Source organism: Prunus persica, chromosome G8, assembly GCF_000346465.2.
Source record: "Prunus persica cultivar Lovell chromosome G8, Prunus_persica_NCBIv2, whole genome shotgun sequence".
Classification (NCBI taxonomy): Eukaryota; Viridiplantae; Streptophyta; class Magnoliopsida; order Rosales; family Rosaceae; genus Prunus; species Prunus persica.
The window spans coordinates 9891413-9911473 of NC_034016.1; the positions used below are offsets into that span (position 1 = coordinate 9891413).

The 20061-nt window shown below is 37.8% G+C and overlaps 1 protein-coding gene and 2 long non-coding RNA genes across 10 annotated transcripts; 2 read left to right on the plus strand and 1 right to left on the minus strand.

Annotated features, from left to right (window-relative positions):
- Nucleotides 6608–8644, plus strand: LOC109950573. Its single transcript, XR_002272814.1, has 2 exons — nt 6608–7621; nt 7829–8644. It is a non-coding gene; the product is annotated as an uncharacterized LOC109950573 (long non-coding RNA).
- LOC18766899 (zinc finger CCCH domain-containing protein 37) lies at nt 9263–12157 on the plus strand. 4 transcript variants are annotated; one of them, XM_020570546.1, is made up of 7 exons: nt 9263–9570; nt 10037–10096; nt 10193–10269; nt 10380–10442; nt 10535–10720; nt 10871–10908; nt 10999–12157. In XM_020570546.1, exons 3-7 carry the CDS (start codon nt 10213–10215, stop codon nt 11051–11053), a joined length of 399 nt encoding a protein of 132 aa, XP_020426135.1. In that variant the 5' UTR covers nt 9263–9570; nt 10037–10096; nt 10193–10212; the 3' UTR covers nt 11054–12157. The 4 variants fall into 4 exon arrangements, 3 of the variants coding, with proteins under 3 accessions (XP_020426135.1, XP_020426136.1, XP_020426134.1); XR_002272982.1 differs by having other exon boundaries at nt 9264–9570; nt 10390–10442; nt 10535–10729; XM_020570545.1 differs by having other exon boundaries at nt 9269–9570; nt 10535–10729; nt 10999–12146.
- On the minus strand, nt 12201–15001 carry LOC109950684. Of its 5 annotated transcripts, XR_002272985.1 has the most exons (4): nt 14708–14999; nt 13919–14382; nt 13205–13294; nt 12201–13056 (listed from the first exon to the last, which is right to left on the minus strand). It is a non-coding gene; the product is annotated as an uncharacterized LOC109950684 (long non-coding RNA). The 5 variants fall into 5 exon arrangements; XR_002272986.1 differs by having other exon boundaries at nt 12201–13294; nt 13919–14082; nt 14708–15001; XR_002272987.1 differs by having other exon boundaries at nt 12201–13294; nt 13919–14077; nt 14708–15000.

The window sequence follows — 20061 nt, forward strand, 5'->3', positions numbered from 1 at the left end:
TGTGAAATGAGAGAACGCCTTTTCAACTAGGCCTGTTGTTTTTGGTGTTACGGTGGCAGTGGTAATGGCTATGACTGTCTATGAGGTGGTAGAGCTGGTAGGGAAGGGGAAGAGAGAAGGGCAGAGAGTTTGTGTTTTTGTTTTTTAATGTTATTTTACTTTATTTTTTTTAATTTGAAATACTTTAAAAGAATTAAAAATAAAGAGTTAACTATAGTTATTTTCAAGGGCAGGTGTCAAGTGTTAAGATAGATGGTAAGGGTACACATTGAGTTAAGGTGGTGAGCAAAAATACTCCCGATACAATAGTTTTGGAACCAACCTCAATTTATTGAGAATTAGACAAAAATAAATTTCATTACTTATTATTATTTTTAAATGAATTTTCTAGATTTAACCCAAGGGTCACACTTGTTTCTAATTGCCATATTTATTTTTCCAATAAAGTTGTTAATAGTTGCCGTTAACATGACCGCCTTAATTTATAAAATTTGTAACACCTGTCCCAACTAATTATTTTATTTTGCAAAGTTACATTTTTGCCCTTAAAGTAAGGTATTTTTGGTCAATTTTTGTTCGGAATTAGTTTTGGGAGTTAAAGTTAGACTATTACGTAGAGCTCACTCTCACAAGTTCATAGACACGTAGTGGGCTCAAATCGGAGTTTTAACGAGAAAGTTGTGATCTACGGAAGTGCTGTGAGAGAATTGTAATTTTGGAGAAGTCAAAATTTAAAAACACAAGATCAGACCATCCCACGCCTACCTCTTTTAGTTCCCAAGTTTTGTCAGTTTTATAATTCCCACAGATGAAAGTCTTGACCAGCTCATGTTCTCTCCATTCCCTAAAGACTTCTCTCCTAAACTCATCATAGCTTCCAAACCCGTCAGTTCTGTTGCACGCTTCAAAACCCCTCTCTCCTAAATCAAAACGAAATATCTTCTTTTTCAGACTTGTTCATCTGTTTGTCTAATAGACCATATCAAAAATTGAGCCCAATCTAAGCAGTGTAGCTACCTCAAATGCAATTTGAGTGCAAGTTCATCACAGCCTAGTACTCTGTGTAAGGCTCGGGTTTGGCCTTGCATGTCTATTTTTCACTGCTCTTTTGGTGATGTAGTCTTCATCACATTTGTTCCTTCGTTTGAGTGCTATGACATAACCAAAATGGAACGCCATTGGAGATGTTTATCTACCTGAAAGCCTGTTCAAGGTGAGACTAGTCTTCTCTTACTTCTTGTCTGCTGGTTCCACGTGTCTAAGTGTCACTTGTTCATCCTTGTCTTATCGGTTGATGTAGGCTCGAATTCTATCTTGCATGTCGATTTTTCTTACTCAGATGAGAAAGGTTCCTTGAAGAAATTTGTTGAGCATTCTGTAGTCTACCAGATATCTAAAATTAATAGTCATCCAGCAAGTTTAGCCTTGTGGGAAGTAGTACAAACTGAAATAAGCTTCTTTGTTTCCAAGTGCTGTTTTTGTGGTTCTTCTCCTTGGGAGGTGAATTGAGGATTTCAGACCAATTCAGAAGAGTGAGGTAAATATTTAAGATGTTTGATTTATGGGAATCTATTTTAGAGGTTAAATTCTTGAGGTTTTGTGGATTGTTGAATTGTTCCAAAGTTAAGTAGAATTATGAACCTATAGGAATGTATGGATCAAACCCGTGGTCCACTTTGTGGCGCCCCGATTAGTTCTAAAATACTCCCCACGTCTTCCCGAGCACGATGGTATGCTCGAATTAGCTTTTGGTTACCATTTGACTATCGAACGGATATTGTGCTTATTATGCAATATCCAGGTTTGATAGGTTCAGATCGTTCGATCGGTTCCATTTTCAATTACATTATTCCATGTACCTCTAAGATCATGTAGGAACTTGTTGATTGAAAGTCGGAGTCCTAGATACTCCGAATTAATGACCCTAGGGTTAGGCGAACCGATCGCCGTCTGAACATGCGATTGACTTAGATCCGACCGCTCGATCAAGACCAAATCCTTGGGTACATGTTAGTAGACCTTGTCGGACCCTTAGGAACTTATTTAAAAGTCGTGCATACACATTGAGTCCTAGGAATTAGGATTTTGAGTTAAAGTTCGTGGTTGGGTACTTTTATTGATTAAGTCCTCGTGTTCTTTCAAATAGGTACTCAGGCTCCACGTACTCCACAACAGGGACCCTCTCATGGTCGGACAACTCTGGACTTGCTGTGAGCGGACATTGTTTTAAATGAGCATTATTTTTCGACTACGGAATTTCATGAATAAATGTGATATGGGATTTCTAGGGATTATTATTATTATTATTATTTTTAAAATATATGGATTTGGGTTTCGGATTGTGGTAATTTTGGATTTCGCGACTTTAGAATATACTATGGATTTTGGTTTTTGGGGTATTTGTTCATGTGGTTATTAGATTTGATGATCAATACCTTTGAGATTTTCGGAATTGGAATTTTAATATGGTGTATTGGGTTTTATTATCTTTGTCTTATGGGATTTTCGAAGGTTGTAAACTTAATCTTTAGTTGCTCTACTTACTCGTTTTGAGTTTGGGTAGAAGTCGTGAAGCCCATTTAAATATTCTTAACTATTATGCATGTTGGAAGTTGGGTGTGTTATGGTGCTTGTTTGCAGGTACTGTATATTAGGAAATGTTCCAATTACAGGGGAGACTCTGTCGAAATTTCGGCAAAAGTCGAAGTCTTTATCAGTTTACATTAGGGCTACAGAACGTTTTAGGAAAGTGGGTCCGTCATCAATTAGATGCTGGACAAGAAGCAGGGTTCATCACGGAATCCGAGGAAGGAGTCCGAGGGTGGGTCCTGTCAAAATTTAATTACATTTGTGTGTGTGTTAATATTGTTAAGTTTGGCAAGAGTATTTTTTGAACTTGCAAATAAGAAATGTTATGATTTGATTATATAGTCTTACTGTAATTTTGAAGTCAAGAGCTTTGCATTAGTTTTGTTTTATTAATTTTTGAAAAAACTGTAGATTAATTTAAATTCCTTTGATATGATTTAATCTTCAATTTGTATTCATATTTGCCATTAAATCATGTTGTTAACGATTCTATGCTGGAATGATTAGGAAAATCAATAATTCTCTTACCCACTTCCACTAAGTTTTACAATCTATCTATTCTTGAATCTACCTTAGCCTTTCTCTCTCCCCTGTGAGAGCCTCTCCTTTCCTCCATGAGAGATCTCTACCCCCCAGGGTGGTTTGTTTCCACCCCATTGAATGCTCATAAATCCCAAATCTTATGAGTAAACTGTAAGGATTTTGTTTCAACAGAGCATTAACTCTTAATTAAGACTGGTGTGATTTCGATTCTGCAAGATTGACTTGTCTATGTCTGGAATACATGCCATGACAAAGGGAGCTAAATTCCTTAGGTCTGTACTTGTTATCTTTATGATTAATTAAGTTGCTCCTATTTTGAATCTCTGCATTCATTTATGCCCCCGCCCCCGGCCACAACAAAATTTATTGCCATCCATTAATAAAACCCTCACCAACCAAAGGATGAGCTTGTATAAATGGACCCCAGCGAATGACCACCTTTCTCATACCCTCAAAAATCTAGAACTCTCTGCTCTGATTATCCTCCTAGTTTTTCTACTGACCCTGGGTTGCAACCAAGTTTTCAAAACCTTTATGCATATGAAAAATTTTCAGTATTACACTTTCAAAAAGTTTGAAACCTTATCAGACCCATATCAAGAACCATTCCCAGTAAACAGCCCTTCTCCAAAAATTTCCTTCACAACCCTAACTCAAAAGGATTTGTACTTGATGGCTAAGCCAAATCATGAGGATCTGGTCAGGAGGCACTGGGGATAGACAACCTGGAAGATGGGCAACTCGTCGGTGTACTTATGGCGGACAAAATGCCCAACAAAGGGGCTATCAAAAGCATTCTAACCAGAGCATGGCGTGAGTATGGTGAAGCAAAAATTTGCTGGGTGCAAGACAACATTTTTTCCATTATTGTTAAGGATGAACTGATGGCAGACAAGCTGGTGAACAATGGGCCCTGGCAAGTTATGAAACAATGTTTCTTGGTGAGAAGGTGGCCTTCAACACTTGCTATAAAAGAGATCCAGGTGAAATATGTAGCTTTCTGGGTTCAAGTTCGTGGCATCCTGCAAAATCTGTGTCACGAAGAAAACATGGTAATGATTGGCGACCATCCAACAGTCCCAACCTATCGAACCCGGATAACGCACAATATGCGATCGTCCGTTCGATGGTCAAACGATGTCCGAATTGAGATCCGCGAAATCCTACACACTCGTGACAACCTAAGGATCTCATCGAGACATAGTGTCACTTTTTCTACAGTGCCCACGCACTGCCGCACGTGCGTGGTGCCCAAAGCGATAAAGCTTCGCCGGAAAATCTCAAAACCACGGCTCCAAACTCCTACCCTAGGTATAACACCCTATTTGGAGCCACTTTTGTTCTTGGACCTACCCCAAAAAGTGGCCGGAAGTGGCCGAAAACAAACTCCCAAAATCGAAAAAATTTCAAATCGAAGATCGACTATCCTAGGCTCAAAATTAAGGAAATCCTACCCAACCATCAGCTAGAGCATGGAAAATAGGTAGAAATCCATACCTTACTCGTCAAATTTGGAGAAGAAATGAGGGAGAACGAGCTCCTTGAATTTTGGGTTAAAATCGGTCGGATTTTTGCATTTTCCGGCGAGCACAGGTGGTTCCAGTGGCTGAGATTGGTCGGGATGGAAAGAGAAAGAACCGTGCCACCCCGAGCGGTGGCCGGATGCGGCGGTGGTGGCCCAAAAATCGCCACTGTGAACAGTAACAGGGGGGGCTGTTCTGCGCGCAGGGAGGGAGAGAGAGAGAGAAAACCTGATTTTTATAAAAAAATCTCATTTCAAAATATTTACGATTGTGCCACTGGGCTTCTTTTGACCATATCTTTCTCGTTACAACTCCGATTCGAGCCCACTACGTGTCTATGAACTCGTCTCAGTACGACCTATCCAAAAATACTAGTCACTGCCCCAAACTCTCTCCGGTTAAAAATATGACCAAAATACCCTTAAATAATTAAATAATTAAATAAGGGTTAAATTTGGGGTCGGGGTGTTACAAGAATGATTGAAGTTTATTTCAAAAATATTTTCTCCTCAAATGTCTCTCGTGATTAGGGTAATGCTCGTGTGGAAGGTGTGGTAACTCCCCAAATGAATGATGATCTCCTTCAGCCAATTACCCTAGATGATGCAAAGGCTGCAGCTTTCAAATTGGGGTCTTTGAAGGCACCTAGTCCAGATGGATTCTAAGGAACTTTCTACCAAAACTACTGGAGCATAATACATGAGGAGATAGTGGGAACGGCTGAGAATTTTCTTGCTGGCATTGTTTCTCCTTCTAGCATAAATGACAAATATTGTTCTTATTTCTAAAGTCTATGGTCATGAAAGTGTTTCACAATTCTGGCCAATTAGTTTGAGAAACTTTTCCTATAAATTTTATCCAAAATTTTGGCAAATCGACTCAACCCAGTTCTCCCTTGTATCATCACCCCAAACCAAAATGCTTTTGTTTTTGATAGACAAATCCAAGATAACATTCTTGTGGTGCATGAGGTATTTCACTACCTTAAACTTCAAAAATCTACAAAAATTTTTGAGATGGCGATGAAGTTAAATATGAATAAAGCCTATGACAGAGTATAATGGGATTTCTTGGAGGCTGTCGTGCAAAAGATGGGTTTCGATGATCATTGGGTAAACCTAGTGATGAGGTGTGTTAAATTTGTGACTTTTGCAGTTATGATTAATGGCCAGCCAAGAAGACATTTTTATCCATCCAAAGGAATCCACCAAGGAGATCAGATATCTCCGTACCTCTTTCTGTTTGTTAGCGAGGTGCTATCACTTATGATTTCAAAAGAAATTAATCCTAATGTCTTGCAAGGCATAAAGCTGGGCTCGGGTGGACCTATTGTCTCGCATCTTCTATTTAGGGATGACACACTTGTTTTCCTGAAAGCAACAAAACCAAAATGTGATCAAACGTATTTTGCAAAGCTTTTGGATAGCAGATAAATTACTCCAAGTCTTGTCTTTTCTTTACTCCAAATACCCCAAATTGCATGAGAATGGAAATTGAGGATACTTTGAATATTAGGGGGATTGATGATCCTGGGAAGTATCTTGGGCTCCCTACACTTTTGGGCAGGGCCAAGAAGGATTCTTTGGCCTATATTAAAGACATAATCAATAAAAAGGTGCAAAACTGGAAGCAAGCGTTACTCTCTTAGGCCGGAAAAGAAATTCTTTTGAAAACTGTGGTCCAAGCCATCCCTGCCTATCCTATGAATATCTTTTGGTTTCCTAACTCCTTGTGTAATGAGCTCAATTCTATTACTGCAAATTTCTAGCAGGGTCAGGCTGGGAATGAAAGGAAAATACATTGGATCAATTGGGAAAGCATGTGTCAGCCTAAGCTTGATGAAGGGCTTGGCCTTTGAAATTTCTAGGACTTTAACCTGGCTCTTCTTGCAAAGCAAGTCTTGCATTTAATCTTGGAACCGAATGCGTTGTGGGCAAAAGTCGTTAAGGGTCGGTACTTTCTTGATTCAAATTTTTTTGAGGCTCGGAGAGGTTGTCGCGCCTCTTAGGCCTGGTCAAGTCTTCTTGAGGCTCGAGATATAATTATTACCAGAGCTCATTGGAAAATTAACAATAAAGCAAGGGTGAGAATTTGGATTGATCGATGGGTCCCATCTCTGCCCAACCTACCCCCACACTGTGTTTCATCATCAAATGAGGTTTGGAATATGACAGTAGATGAGGTAATTGACCATGATACTGGGGCTTGGAATTTTGAGTCCATCGAGGGTTTGCTTAGTGATTCGAAGAAGAAAGCCATCAGGTTAGTTCCTATTGGGTCAAGATTTGCAGGGGATAGACTAATTTTGCCTTTGGAGAAGTCTGGGATGTACTCTGTCAAGTCTGGATATCACTAGCTCCACCATTTGGCTGCCCCGAGGACAATCAACCAGGCTTCTACCTTGTCTCAAGTACCTCTTGAAATATGGAGTCTCATATGGGGAATAAAATGCCCCCCAAAAATTGAAATTTTTTTGTGGCGTGCTCTAAGAAGGGGTTCGGCTACAAATGAGAATCTTTATAGGAGAAGGGTGAGATCTTCGCCCTTATGTGCTTTACGCCATCAATCTGAGGAATTTGTCAAGCATATTCTTCTCCTTTGTCCATGGGTTAGTCCTGTTTGGTTTGGAGGTGTTTTGAGTATGAGAATTTGCAAAAGTGAAATCACTACGATGTGCGAATGGCTTCTTAATGTGGTGATCCGGGCAAGCCTTAATAAAGTTGATGTGGCCCGTGTGGCTATGCCTATTGCTTTTACTTGTTGGATTATTTGGAAATTTCATTGTAAAGCAATAATTGAAGGAAGACCCCATCACCAGTGGCGGACGCACGTTGGGACAAGAGGGGTCAGACGACCTCTTGAAAGGCTGAAAAGTTGGCAAGGGACTCCATGAAAGCCCCCTTGGACAGCTGCTGGAAGCCCCCTTGTATGCACACCAAGTGCTCGACGAAAGTCCCAGGCCATTGGTGAGCTCTGCTGCGCTGCGCATCCTTTTTTTTTTTTTTTAAATGAGCCTTGCCAAACGACGTCATTTGGTCCAAGGCTTAGTCAAATTTTTTTAAAATTGACCTAGCCTCAAAACAACGTCGTTTTGGACCAAGCTTTTTTATAAAATAAAAAAATAAAAAACAGAACACAGCATCACTATAAAATAATTGTTGACGCTGTAACAGCTACCCGCCTGGACTGTCCCTCCCCCACGCTTGTGGAAACTGCTTCTTCTGCTTGGATTCCTCTAGTGCTTCCTAGAGTTAAAATCAACTTGGATGTGGCATGGTCTCCCACCTCAAATCAGGGTGGCATTGGTCTGGTTGTTCGTGACTATATGGGAACCTTTATTCTGGCAATGGCTATTCCCTGTATGGCAAACTCTGCGTAGGAGGCTGAGGCTGAGGCTTTGGCAGCTGTTGAAGCATGTTCTTTAGCTATTGAACACGGTTCAGACATGTCCAGTTTGAGTCAGACTACCTAGAGGTGGTGCGTGGGATCAGTGACAACATTAGTCATGATAGGTGGGAGTTGTACCCGCTCTTATGTAGGATTCAGGATCAACTTGGCCATCCAAACTTTGAGTTTTCTAGCTGGACTTGGTGTCCAAGATCAGCAAATGTTGTAGCATATCATATTGTGAATTTGGCTCGTGTGAAGATGAACAAGGAAACTTGGGTCAGGCGACCCCCATCTTCACTGGTGCACATTTTGAATAAGGATGATTTACCCAGCCCTCACCCTTAGTTTGCATGGAGGCATTTTGTAGATGGCGACGTTTAGAGCAGCTCTACGACATCGGTGTTATGGCCACTTGCAGCTTGCATTTAGTTTATTTTTTTGCTCGTCCTGTCTATCTGGGACATTTTTCCTTGTTTGGTTTCGTTTTGGTTGTTGCGTTTTGGCCTGTTAATGAATTCCTCCCTTTTGACAAAAAAAAAAATAATCATGTTGTTAACGTTGTTATTTTATTAAAATAACTTTCAACGTTGGTTCTTTTACACTATCTTTATATGATTTAATTGATTTGGTCTAATGCTTTATTCCGATTGACAACTAATATCAGTTGTGCATTTTTTTTTTCTAAAGAGTTTTACATGCGTATATTTGCTTTTAAATTTAAAATTTATAGGGAAAAATTACTGCTACTTGGTTACACTTTATAATGTTATTATCGCTCGAACCATAATGACCAATTAAATTTTAAATAATGCATTATTTCATTTGCCTTGAATTATGCAATTTTAAGCTCACTAATTTGTTACATTGGAAATTTGGAACAAAATGAAAGCCTTTGAGATAACAACAAAATGAAAGCTTTCTTTAATGCTGGCTTCTGAATGTCTTAGGCATTTAAGTTATGGAGAAGTTATGTTTATTTTAGTTTTAAAGCTTATTAACAATTATTTTATATTATATATGCAAAATCCTATTATTTACTTGAGTTAATCTTGATTCAAATATATTTGGGTTCTTCTTTATTTATATTTGGGCCTTTGGACTTCTGGCTACCCATTTCGGTCCGCGGTCTGCGGGCCGAATGATGACCCCCTAAACTCTAAACAAGTGACTTGAATTTGAATTTCACAGTTTCTAGGGCAGCTGCTGTATCTGCCTATAAATTTGGGATTTACATCTCCTAACAATCAATGTCGAGCCATCTCTAAGGATACGGCGCCGCACAATCAGCTGCTGCTGCTGATGCCGCCGCCACAGCCGGTCTCTCCAGCGTCTACACCTCATGTGCCCTAACCGACTCCTACCTATCCGACCTGACCCTACGGTACCTTTCCTGGTCGGACACTTCCGCCTCCGCCACCGACCACCATAGCCGAAGTAGCTCTATGTATCTGGCGACGTCGCATTTGATGTCCCACCGTTCCCGATGTCGAGCCCGGCGTTCCCGGCGTCAAACGCCCCTCCGAAGGTTCCGGGCTGCAATATTTTTCGCATTTTATCTCGAATTTTTGTTGTGATGTAATTGTTTATTGTTTGCTTGATAAGAAAGTGAGAATGTTGAATATGGTTATGATTAAAGTTCATTGCTTTAATACAGACGTTTACTGGAAGTTCATAATTGTAGTTGCTGCTTCGATGCATGCTTACATTGCTAATTTAAGTTAATCTTGTATGCAATTGTATTTCTGATTCTATGTGTGCTTTTTAATTTGCGTATCAGCAAGTATGAATATGTTTTTTTGCTTGAATTACTTTCATCAAGTCAGTTCACCTCAGATTTCACCTTAGATCAGGAATCTATTGATTTTAGAAATTGAATTTGTTTATCACAGATTGCAGCTGTTTGTGTCCTATTGTCTATTTGCTTATTAATTGACAAAGAGACAAAAGTTATATTGCTATAACATAACAGAAGTTTATTATTTGTTCATTAGGTTCCACTTGTCGCTCCAAGTGCATTCCTTTCTGATAGACCTGGAGAGCCAGATTGTCCAGTAAGTAGCAATTCAATTTTTTTTTTCTTTTTGCAGAAATGATACTTTTAAACAATTTAACTGGACATGGATTCTTTTCCCTTTTTTATGTTGCAGTACTTTATAAAGACTCAAAGATGCAAATTTGGTATGAGGTGCAAGTTCAATCATCCGAAGACAAACTAGCTGCTGCTGTAAGTGCAAATGATATGTGGATTTTCCAAGAGTTAACTGTCATCTGGACCTATTCCATCTGGATCTATTCCCTATTTTATTAAGAAATGATGCTTTACTCTGGTTTCAGGTTGCTTCAGAAAATTCTGATGTTTTTGCCTTACCTGAGAGGCCTTCTGAACTCCCATGTGCAGTAAGACATATTTCCATTTCTTTTTTGGCGTGCATTATCTATCTAACTATGATGTAGATTTGCTTATATTCCATTTCGTAATTTTTAAACAGTTCTACTTGAAAATGGGGCAATGTAAGTTTGGTCCAACCTGCAAATTTCATCATCCGAAAGATATCCAGATACCATCAGCCGAGCAAGAGAATAAAATTGGAGAAATTGGGACAACTATTCAGCTAGAGGGAACTGGATTTGCTGTGAAGCCTCCTGCACTATCATTTAACTCCAAGGGTCTTCCTGTAAGTCCGGTGAGGATGAAGCAACACATGAGCCTTTTATCGTTCTATTTGCATTACGTCCAGAATTTTAGTTAACTCTTTCTTCTTTTGATTTAACAGCTTTTTGATGTTGTAAATTTATGTTGATCATGTATCTTTTGCTTCTAACAGGGTGAACCCGATTGTCCATTCTACCTGAAAACTGGAAGGTCAGCATATGTATAGTTTTGTTGATTTATACTGTGATAAAAGTAAAAGATGATTGAGAATTCTTAAATGGCTTTTATTTTCTAAATCAGTTGCAAGTATGGAGCCAGTTGGGCACGACTAAAGAGAACAGAAAAGGCACACTGAGACGATCTTGTTGCTGCCTTCACCACGCACTCAGTGTAGTCGGCAATACCTCCTTTGGTGAGAAGAAGGCCACGCAGCTTACGACAGTAGTTCTCCAATTCTCGTTGCCTAAGGCCCAGAGCATCAATTGCAACTTTTACTTCATCAAAGTGGGATGATATCTTTATGCTATTGATGATCCTTGCCCCAAAAACAGCACACCAAATTCCTCAACAAGTTAAGTAGGAAGTTTGTAATTAGTAATCTTATGGCATGAATTCTTTATAAAGTACTGCAACGTATAAAAGGGCCTTCATGTGATCCACGAAGACCTGATAATCAACTTGAGTTGAATTTTATTGAGAAAATTCTCAGTGCAGTCAGGACCCCAAATCAGATCGATGCCTCTCTTTATATTTAGAGAAAGACCAGGAGTCATTGAGGGATCCGACCACATCACGTCGCCAGGAATCAAGTTGGGACCTTCTCATGAAACTCTTCTTTCTCTTTCATAACCCTCCATGGGAAGGCCCCAACTTGATTTCTATTGACGTGATGTGGTCGGATTCCTCAATTACTCATGGTCTTTCTCTAAATATAGAGAAAGTCATTGGTTTGATTTGGTGTCCTGACTGCACTGAGAAATTTCTCAATAAATTTCAACTCAAGTTGATTATTAGATCGCATGAAGGCTCTGATGCACGGGAAAATAGGACATTACTGATTACAAACTTTGTTGGCGGGATGAGATTTGCGAGGCCATACCGTAGGTTCATCATTTCCTCCTCAGAATGATGGAATCACTTGACGGCAAATCACGCACCGATTCTTCTGTTGTGCTCATCCGTTCAACTGTTTTGGATAATTGGAATATAAGATAATCAAATGCTTTTCCTTCAGAGAAGAAGCAGCAGTGAAGTTATATTTACAAACGAACTCACCAGCCACTTTGCTTTTTTTGACTTGTTTTTTATCCCAAAGATTCCCAAGTCTCCATGAACATACATGGCATTGGGTTGTTTCTTTTGTTATTTTGAGTCATCTGCCCCTCGTGTAACTTGTCATGGATTTGTGAGGAAAATAATATACTTAAAAAGAAATTCTTGACGTGTCATACATTTCAGCAAAAGAATAGCCCCCGTCTTGCTAGTAATTTGACAGATTTAAATTATTGCACAAACTATACTCAGATCATATAAGCTTACGGTGTGTGTCCGTAGAAAAGTTTATACAAAATTTACAGAAGCCTGGCAAGGATGGGAAGAGTACAAGCCCCTACTTGAGAGAATTAAAGAAGCTGACTGTGTCATGGAGGGCCTGGATAAAGTCATCAATATCCTCAACAGTGTTGTACCAGTGAAGACTTGCTCGTGCACTTGCAGGCACTCCTAAATGCCGATGAAGGGGTTCTGCACAATGGTGACCTGATTGGATAGCCACTTCATGCTGGGAACACAAGACTCAGTATAAGCTATTTTATTAAATCTCATTTCTATTTCCTTCCACACCTGTTGGTCAAGAAAAGTTGCCAGATATGTAGGGTATATTTTCGACGTTGAAAGAACACAGAGCAGCGGAGAAGACGTGTGCGAATATCAGGGACGAAACAAAGTCTATAGTATAGATATTTTGCAAGAAATATCTGTAAAAAGGAAAATAAAATTGCAAACAAGTTAAGGACTACATAAACGTGTGATCTTGACTTAAGAAAAGTTGCCAGATATGTAGGGTATATTTTCGACGTTGAAAGAACACAGAGCAGCGGAGAAGACGTGTGCGAATATCAGGGACGAAACAAAGTCTATAGTATAGATATTTTGCAAGAAATATCTGTAAAAAGGAAAATAAAATTGCAAACAAGAAAAGGAAAATAAAATTGCAAACAAGTTAAGGACTACATAAACATGTGATCTTGGCTTAAAAGAGAAACGCACAATCTTGGCATAGATTTCGCTAGATAAAGTACTTGGAATGGAATACGCGATTCGCCTTTCTGCCTTTCGGAGTCTTAAATGTTACTAGCCCTGTCAATGCAATACGATTATCTTTTCAACTATAATAGTTTCTCTTTCAATTACTACAATTAATAACCAAAAGAAAAGCCCTGCAACAAAACTGTATAAACCAGATATATAGAACAAGAAATTCAGAAGGCAGAAGAATTCAACTTACCTCATCATCATGTATTTTTTACATACCAAATCCTGATAGATAATCAGTAGCTGCTCCTAACCCAATTGCTGGTGTTCCAGCGCCTCAAATCTAGCTTAGGCAATGAGGGACAATTACAAAAGGACATATCAGAAGGTGGCACAAATCAGTGTATATTTCATGTAGATAAAGGAATCAAGCTTGACAAGATAAGAGCACGAATAAAATTTGTGCCTATGAGCAATGACGCTCATAAAGAGTGATCTGCTTCAAGAAAAAGCTAAAAATTTCATCGGATGAGGAAAAAACTGACATTCCATTAAGGTAATGGGAAACGAGATCAGAACATATGATTTATCAAAAAACAAGGCCAAATGCAGAGCGCAGCAAGAATATTTGTGTGCATTTGCATATAACCTACTTTACTACTTCATTTCTACTTCCATAAGCATCTTCTAGTCTTGATATTCTTGAGAGCAGGACTTGTTGTATTCAAATTCATCTATCAAGGTGACAATTAAACACAGAAATAATTCGGACAATAACTTCAAGCTGCTGTTATCATTGCATTTAATTTAAACATAAAGTTTTCGAGTTAGGCGAATTCACCAACCTAGAAAGAGAGGTGAAACATTACAGTCAACTTCAAATTACACAGAAGCCATTGCTGTCTTAGATAGAGATATAAAAAAGCAAATGAACTTTCAAAAGACAACTTTTAAATAAGAAGCTTACCTAAAAATGGAGGCATGGCGGACAAGAGATCACTCTCTCTTTCCATATAAGAATCCGACGCCTGTAGGCTGTAGGCCCACACATCTGAGGCATGTTTATTCCTTGCTTCATATACTTGCCTTGCCCATAAGGCTAGGTTACAGTACATAAGGCAGTATCCTAACCTTGTGAGAAGAAGCAACAAGAAAGTCAGCATTCATTAGTTTCTTCGTCGTGAATCGGTTATTTAGGGAGGCATGTTTATCAATCATGGAGGAATTTTGAGTCCTGTGGTGCTCTGCTTAGTGAAAGATTGAAGCTTTTCGGTGGGAATAGAAGTTTTCTCTTTTAAAAAAATTAAAAAAATTAAAAATATTCTGCACATCAACCACCATATGTGGAACACTCTTGACATGCATCTACAAGGACTTTTGCACCAACATCATGAGCACAAAGAACAATATCTTTGATAGGAAGAACAGCACCTACATGAAAAAGATTATAAGTGCATCAATATGGGCATGTTATTTATTCCTTTGAGGCAAAATCCTATGATATATTCAATCAATCAATACCACTATAAAAGAATTTACTCAAATAACAGTTTGATGCATTCATAAGCATTATTCAGAAAGAAGAACAATTTGATTGGACCTATGGAACTTGTTAGTCTCCACCAGGTGAGATAAGAATAAACAACAGTGACCTGAGTAAAGTTGATACAATCAAAGCAGCACAGAGGCGAATTACAGACACGCACAAACAAATTTGAAGATGAAAATTATACTCTACAGTCGGCAAATAATGAACCTGGTGGAGCATGGGGAAACCGAGCAAAATATGGCTTCGTATGATTATGGCCACTCCTTCCAATGACATCATTGATTTGAATTTTGATTCAGTCTTCTTCACCCTGTGCCACTCCTTAATTCCACCAAAATCTTGCCAATTCCAATTCTACTCAAAAATGTAATTTTCAGCTAAGAAAATAATATGCTTGGAAAAACCAAAAACTGAAGAAAGTAAGCAAGGTTAGGCATTTAGAATAGGGGGTGGGAGAATCAGAGAACAGCGCCGAAATTTTAAAAAAAAAAATTTTAAAAAAAATTGTATTGGCTAAAACAGTCAACCTTTGGTCAAAAATCAAATCGGACCAATTTCGGTTCCAGTTTTACCAATGCAATCGAATATGATACTGAAAAGAGAATTTGAACCAGTCGAATTATCGATTTCCAAATCAAACTGGTTTACTCAATTTTCTTATTTATTGTAAATTCTTACCTTCTCCCATACTATACACCTCTCCCCATCATATCAAACCTTATGTAAAATCCTAACCTCTCTTGGTAAGTTTGGAAGAGGAAATTTAAATATACTAAAGAATTCACAAATGATGGTATTTAAAATTATAGAAATTAATGTTTCAGAATTTATAAAATTTCTTGTTTGAGTAATCTAAAAGTATAATGAATTAAACACGAAATTTAACATTTATTTAGTAGTGGTGGTGTCATCATGTGTGATATTGGTGGTGCGGTTGCTAGTGGTAAGATGGTGGTGAGGTGGGAGTGGTAGCAATAATTGAGGTGGGGTGGTGGCAGAAATGGTGGTTGGGTTATGGTGACAGCGATGATGATGAGGGTGTTTGTGGTGATGATGATGGTGGTGGTAGCATTGGCCATGAATTGAATAATTTAAGAGCCAAGCTAAATTTGAGGACCATTTCTAGAGAGACTGCTGCTCTTTACTCCAATTTACCTATTTTTCTATGGAAAGAAAGCAGTCTCTTTGTTCTTAAATAGTGAAAAATGACATATTGTTGTAAAGAATAAACATGTGGAGCCCACATTTATGGGACCCACAAAGAAATTAAGCAAAGTTGTTTGGAGGCTTATCACATGCACACTCACGGGCATCATTTCCTCAGCCTATAAATAAGGCATTATTCTACCCTTGCATTTAGATACCACCATCAGAAAAGGAAGAGAGAGAGCTTAGAGAAGAGGATGAGAAGGAAGAAAGAGGATGAGTGAGTGGAGAGAAACAGAGAGCAGAGAGAAATTCTCCAAGAGAGAAAATTCAGTGAGCCACACATATTGTAAACACTAAAGTTGTAGCCCTATTATTTTATATAGTGGAAAAGTTACTGCTGCTGCTCTCCAAGAACGTAGGCATAGCCGAACCTCGTTAAATGCTGTGTCTCATCTACTTTACGTGCAACTCAATCTTCTCGCATAATCCCGTTATTTTATAACACATATTCCTTTTTTTCCTTCAGAAAAATGAAAGTAGGTGGAAGGGAGGTAACTTCTCTTCCTAATATTATTCTATTTAATTAGTTAAACATAATCTTTCTTTCATAGTGTAGTTTGATATAAGATTAAGCTTTAGAGCATCAATCCACAGCTAGAGAAGATCCTATTCTTAGTATGCAATACTTAAAGAGCATCTCCAAGAGTATAGGAAAAAGAGTAAGTAAATGATGTTTGATGTGCCACGTCAGCTTTTTCCTCCTCCATGGAGAAATTATAGAAGGAAAAAGTGTGGCTCCTTAAAATTGAGGAGGAACTCCTCCTCATAACAAATAAGATTTTGACACTTGTCAATTCATTTAACTTTTTCTTTTTCTGAAATTTTTTTAACTTTCTTTGTTTGAAATTTGACAAGTGTCAAAATTCCATTTGCTTTGAGGAGGAGTTACTCCTTAATTTTAAGGAGCCAAAAGTATAGCCATGTGATACATCTTGTACACGTGTTATAATATAAGTGGATATTTATTGATGTTATTCCCTAAAAGGGGAGAAAATAAACTATGGCGTCCACACATATTATAAAATGTGTACAAAATGTACCACGTGGCCATACTTTCATAGTATTATATAATTTCTCTCATTCATTAGAGTATGCGAAGGAGTAGGCAAATGATACCTACTCTCCCCAATAAGGCATTGTTGCCTACTTTAAATGAAAGAGGTATATTAGGCCCCATATAATATTTTTTATTATAAATTGCTTACTTTTGTTTTTTGTTTTTTTTGTGTTAGTCATTTCTTTATGCCAATTATTTTAATAGGCTCCACATAATATAATATTGATGGTACATTTGCATTGCCTAATCTTTTAAAGTGAACATTTCTTTTCAAGAGGCAAGTGAATAGACAAATATGCCACATCAATTTGTATAGTACAATTTTGCCTACTTTGTTTGCCTATACCTTTGGAGATAATGTCTTGTTTCTCTTGTTCCAAAAATCTTATTTCTGCTATTAAGAAGAAAGCTCTAGATTTTTTTTTTCTTTTGGGGAACTAATATTAAAATTCCTCTAGCCTCTTGGAGAAGACTTCGTAAACCTAAACAACTGGGAGGGTTAGGACTAAGGAAGTTTTCTAATATTAATGAGCATTTTTGTTCACCACATTAACCAAAGGTGTATGCTCACCACAACCATTTCCACCCTTAAAAGGTGACACATGTCCCATTACTAACCTTAGTTAACTTTTATGTGAGAATTAAAAAAATTAAAAATTAAAAAATGGCCCACAGCCTTCTCTCCCTCTCTTTCATTCTTTTCCCCCTTCCATTTCTTTCTTACCTCCCCCTTCCCTAACACTTCTCTCTCTTCTCTATATTAATATTTTATTCTACTTGAGCAAAAAAAAGTGGGCCTTGCACATGACACATCATCACTTGTAGTAAAAAGACTACAATAACTCTGTCACGTCATCAAACTAACAGAGTTAAGTAAGGAGATGACGGTAGGGGGGAACTGATTCACCAAACCTTGGTCAAAAGGGCAAGGTGGGCTACTTCGACTTCCGGGGGAAATGTATAATTTGATCATACTTTTGGGGGGCAAATAAGCCTTCTTTTCTAAGATACAACCTATACCAATTGATTATCTCATCTGGCGTAGTATACTTAAAATTCGAAATATGTTAGTGCATGATTTATATTGGATTGTCGGAATCATTTTAACATCAAATTTGGACTTTTAATTATTGAGGTTTTCTTTTCTATTAACTAAGGGCCCATTTGATAACCATTTCAAGTTTAGTTCTTAGTTTTCATTTTTTGTGCTAGAGTATAAGGGAAAAAGAGGGAGAATAGAAGTGAGAATGAGGGTGAAGATGGGATTGAGAGGCAAGATGAGAGGGGAGGATGGAAGGGAGGACTAACAAAAGTGAAAACTAAAACTAAAAACTAAAATCTATTTGAAATTGTTTTCACTTTTGTTACTACTCCCTCCTATTCTCCCCTCTCATCCTCTCTCTCAATCTCTTACTCACTCTCATTCTCACTCTTATTTTCCTCTATACTCTAGCACAAAAAATAAAAACTAAAAACTAAAATTGAAATGATTATCAAACAAGCCCTAAAATTATTGATCTTTCAATATCTCAAATTTAGATGAATTTGTTTCTGATGTTATTATTGCAAGACATTGGAATAAAGAGGATGAATTTGTTTGGAGTCCTACCTCATCTGGCAATTTTCAACTCGTTTGATATTGTTTTAGCTAAAATTTGGAATTTAAAATTGCCTAAGTTTACTTGACTTAAATTTTTTTTTTTCAATTGGCGGCAACAACGTAATAATTTGGTTTTTCAAAATAAACGACATGATCTTAATCTTACTATCTCTCATATCAAATAATTTCTTGATTTTTTTTTTTGGCCACAGTTAGGAAGGGGGAGTGGTATTCTCGCACACACATATGTGCCATGGGAGACATCGAACCACACACTACTAGCCTACATGCCAACAACTCTACAACTAAGTTAAGACCCCATTGACATTTTCTTGTTTTTTTTTAATTGGAAAACTAATAAAATATCTTTTTTTTTAAAAGAAAATATGTGCAGAAAAACTTCAAACTCTAACTTCGAAAAGAGAGAGAGAGAGAGAGAGAGAGAGAGAGAGAGAGAGAGAGAGAGAGAGAGAGAGAAGAGAGATAGAGCTTTAGATCCGGGGGGTATTCCCCCTAGACCACGTCAAATCTTCGGTGTTCTTAAGCTTTTGGTGGACTTATGTCGATCTACTCTACTTTTGGCATATCTATTGTCTCATATATGGGCTGGCTTTGGTCGTGTCTCATCTTGCAAGGTTGTTCTTTGAAGTGTTGCAACTTGATCATGGTACCATGACCAATTGCTTATTGGTACGTTGAGGCCTTGGAGTAACTAGGTGACGCTCTCTATGTCATGTCCAAAAGAAGATTATAGGAAGATGACATCACTAAAGTTGGTGGGGTGTGATGTCACCATGTTTTGTTTGTATGTGAAATATTTTGGTGGGATGGGGACAATGTCACATGGTTGGTGGAATCTTTCAAAAAAAATGTCACCATTTTTTTATTTGACTAACAGAAATCCACATATACATTCCTAGTATCATTATTTTATAATGTTCTTCATTGTTCATAACAAAGACCAATATGTCATTACCAAAAATTACATTTTTATACATGAAAATTCATGGGTTTTTCATGGAATCAACTAAAACAACTATGGCAAATAACATACTTTCATGGGAAGATGAAACACAACACAAAAACCCAAAACCCCCTCATATGCCGTGAGCTCCTATGTGGTGTTCTAACTTTGCATTTTTCATTTTATGCCTCTACCATCCTTATAACTCTTACAACATATGGTTAAAAAAGATTCAAGTAATCATAGGCATCAAATCAGCACATAAAGTAAACCATTTTCAAAATCAAACCCATATTCTTTTCCAAAAGTCATAAGGCACATAAACCTTTGAACCTTTGGCTCTTGATACCACTTGAAGGATATATTGTGTTTTTTTTCTTCTCAAAAACAGGGTTCAGTTACACATCTAGATTATCAAAAATTCATTTGATAGGCAACGGAAGAATTTAAACCAAATCATGGAGCTTAAAAACAAAACCTTTCAAAGGATCTTAAGGTTCAAAGAGTTTATGTGCATTGCAAACCACCATACTTGAAATTAAAGAGAGGAAGGTAGATAGAAACTCATCCTTGGAGCGCAACTTGAGTCCAACCCAAGTATTCCACCAAGTGGTGGTGGTAGGATCCACTTTTTACTTCTCCTCCAAGTCACGAAGTAGGGACCTCCAAAGTCTCCACACCAAGCCTTCTCTTTGAAATGAAGATGATACACAAAAGAAGTATATGGTGCT

Coding starts and splice junctions, on each gene's coding strand:
- LOC18766899 (XM_020570545.1), top strand. CDS start 10,213: ATGCAAATTTGGTATGAGGTGCAAGTTCAATCATCCGAAGACAAACTA. Junction 10,443..10,534: donor CTTCTGAACTCCCATGTGCA/GTAAGACATATT, acceptor ATTTTTAAACAG/TTCTACTTGAAAATGGGGCA. Junction 10,730..10,870: donor AGGGTCTTCCTGTAAGTCCG/GTGAGGATGAAG, acceptor TGCTTCTAACAG/GGTGAACCCGATTGTCCATT.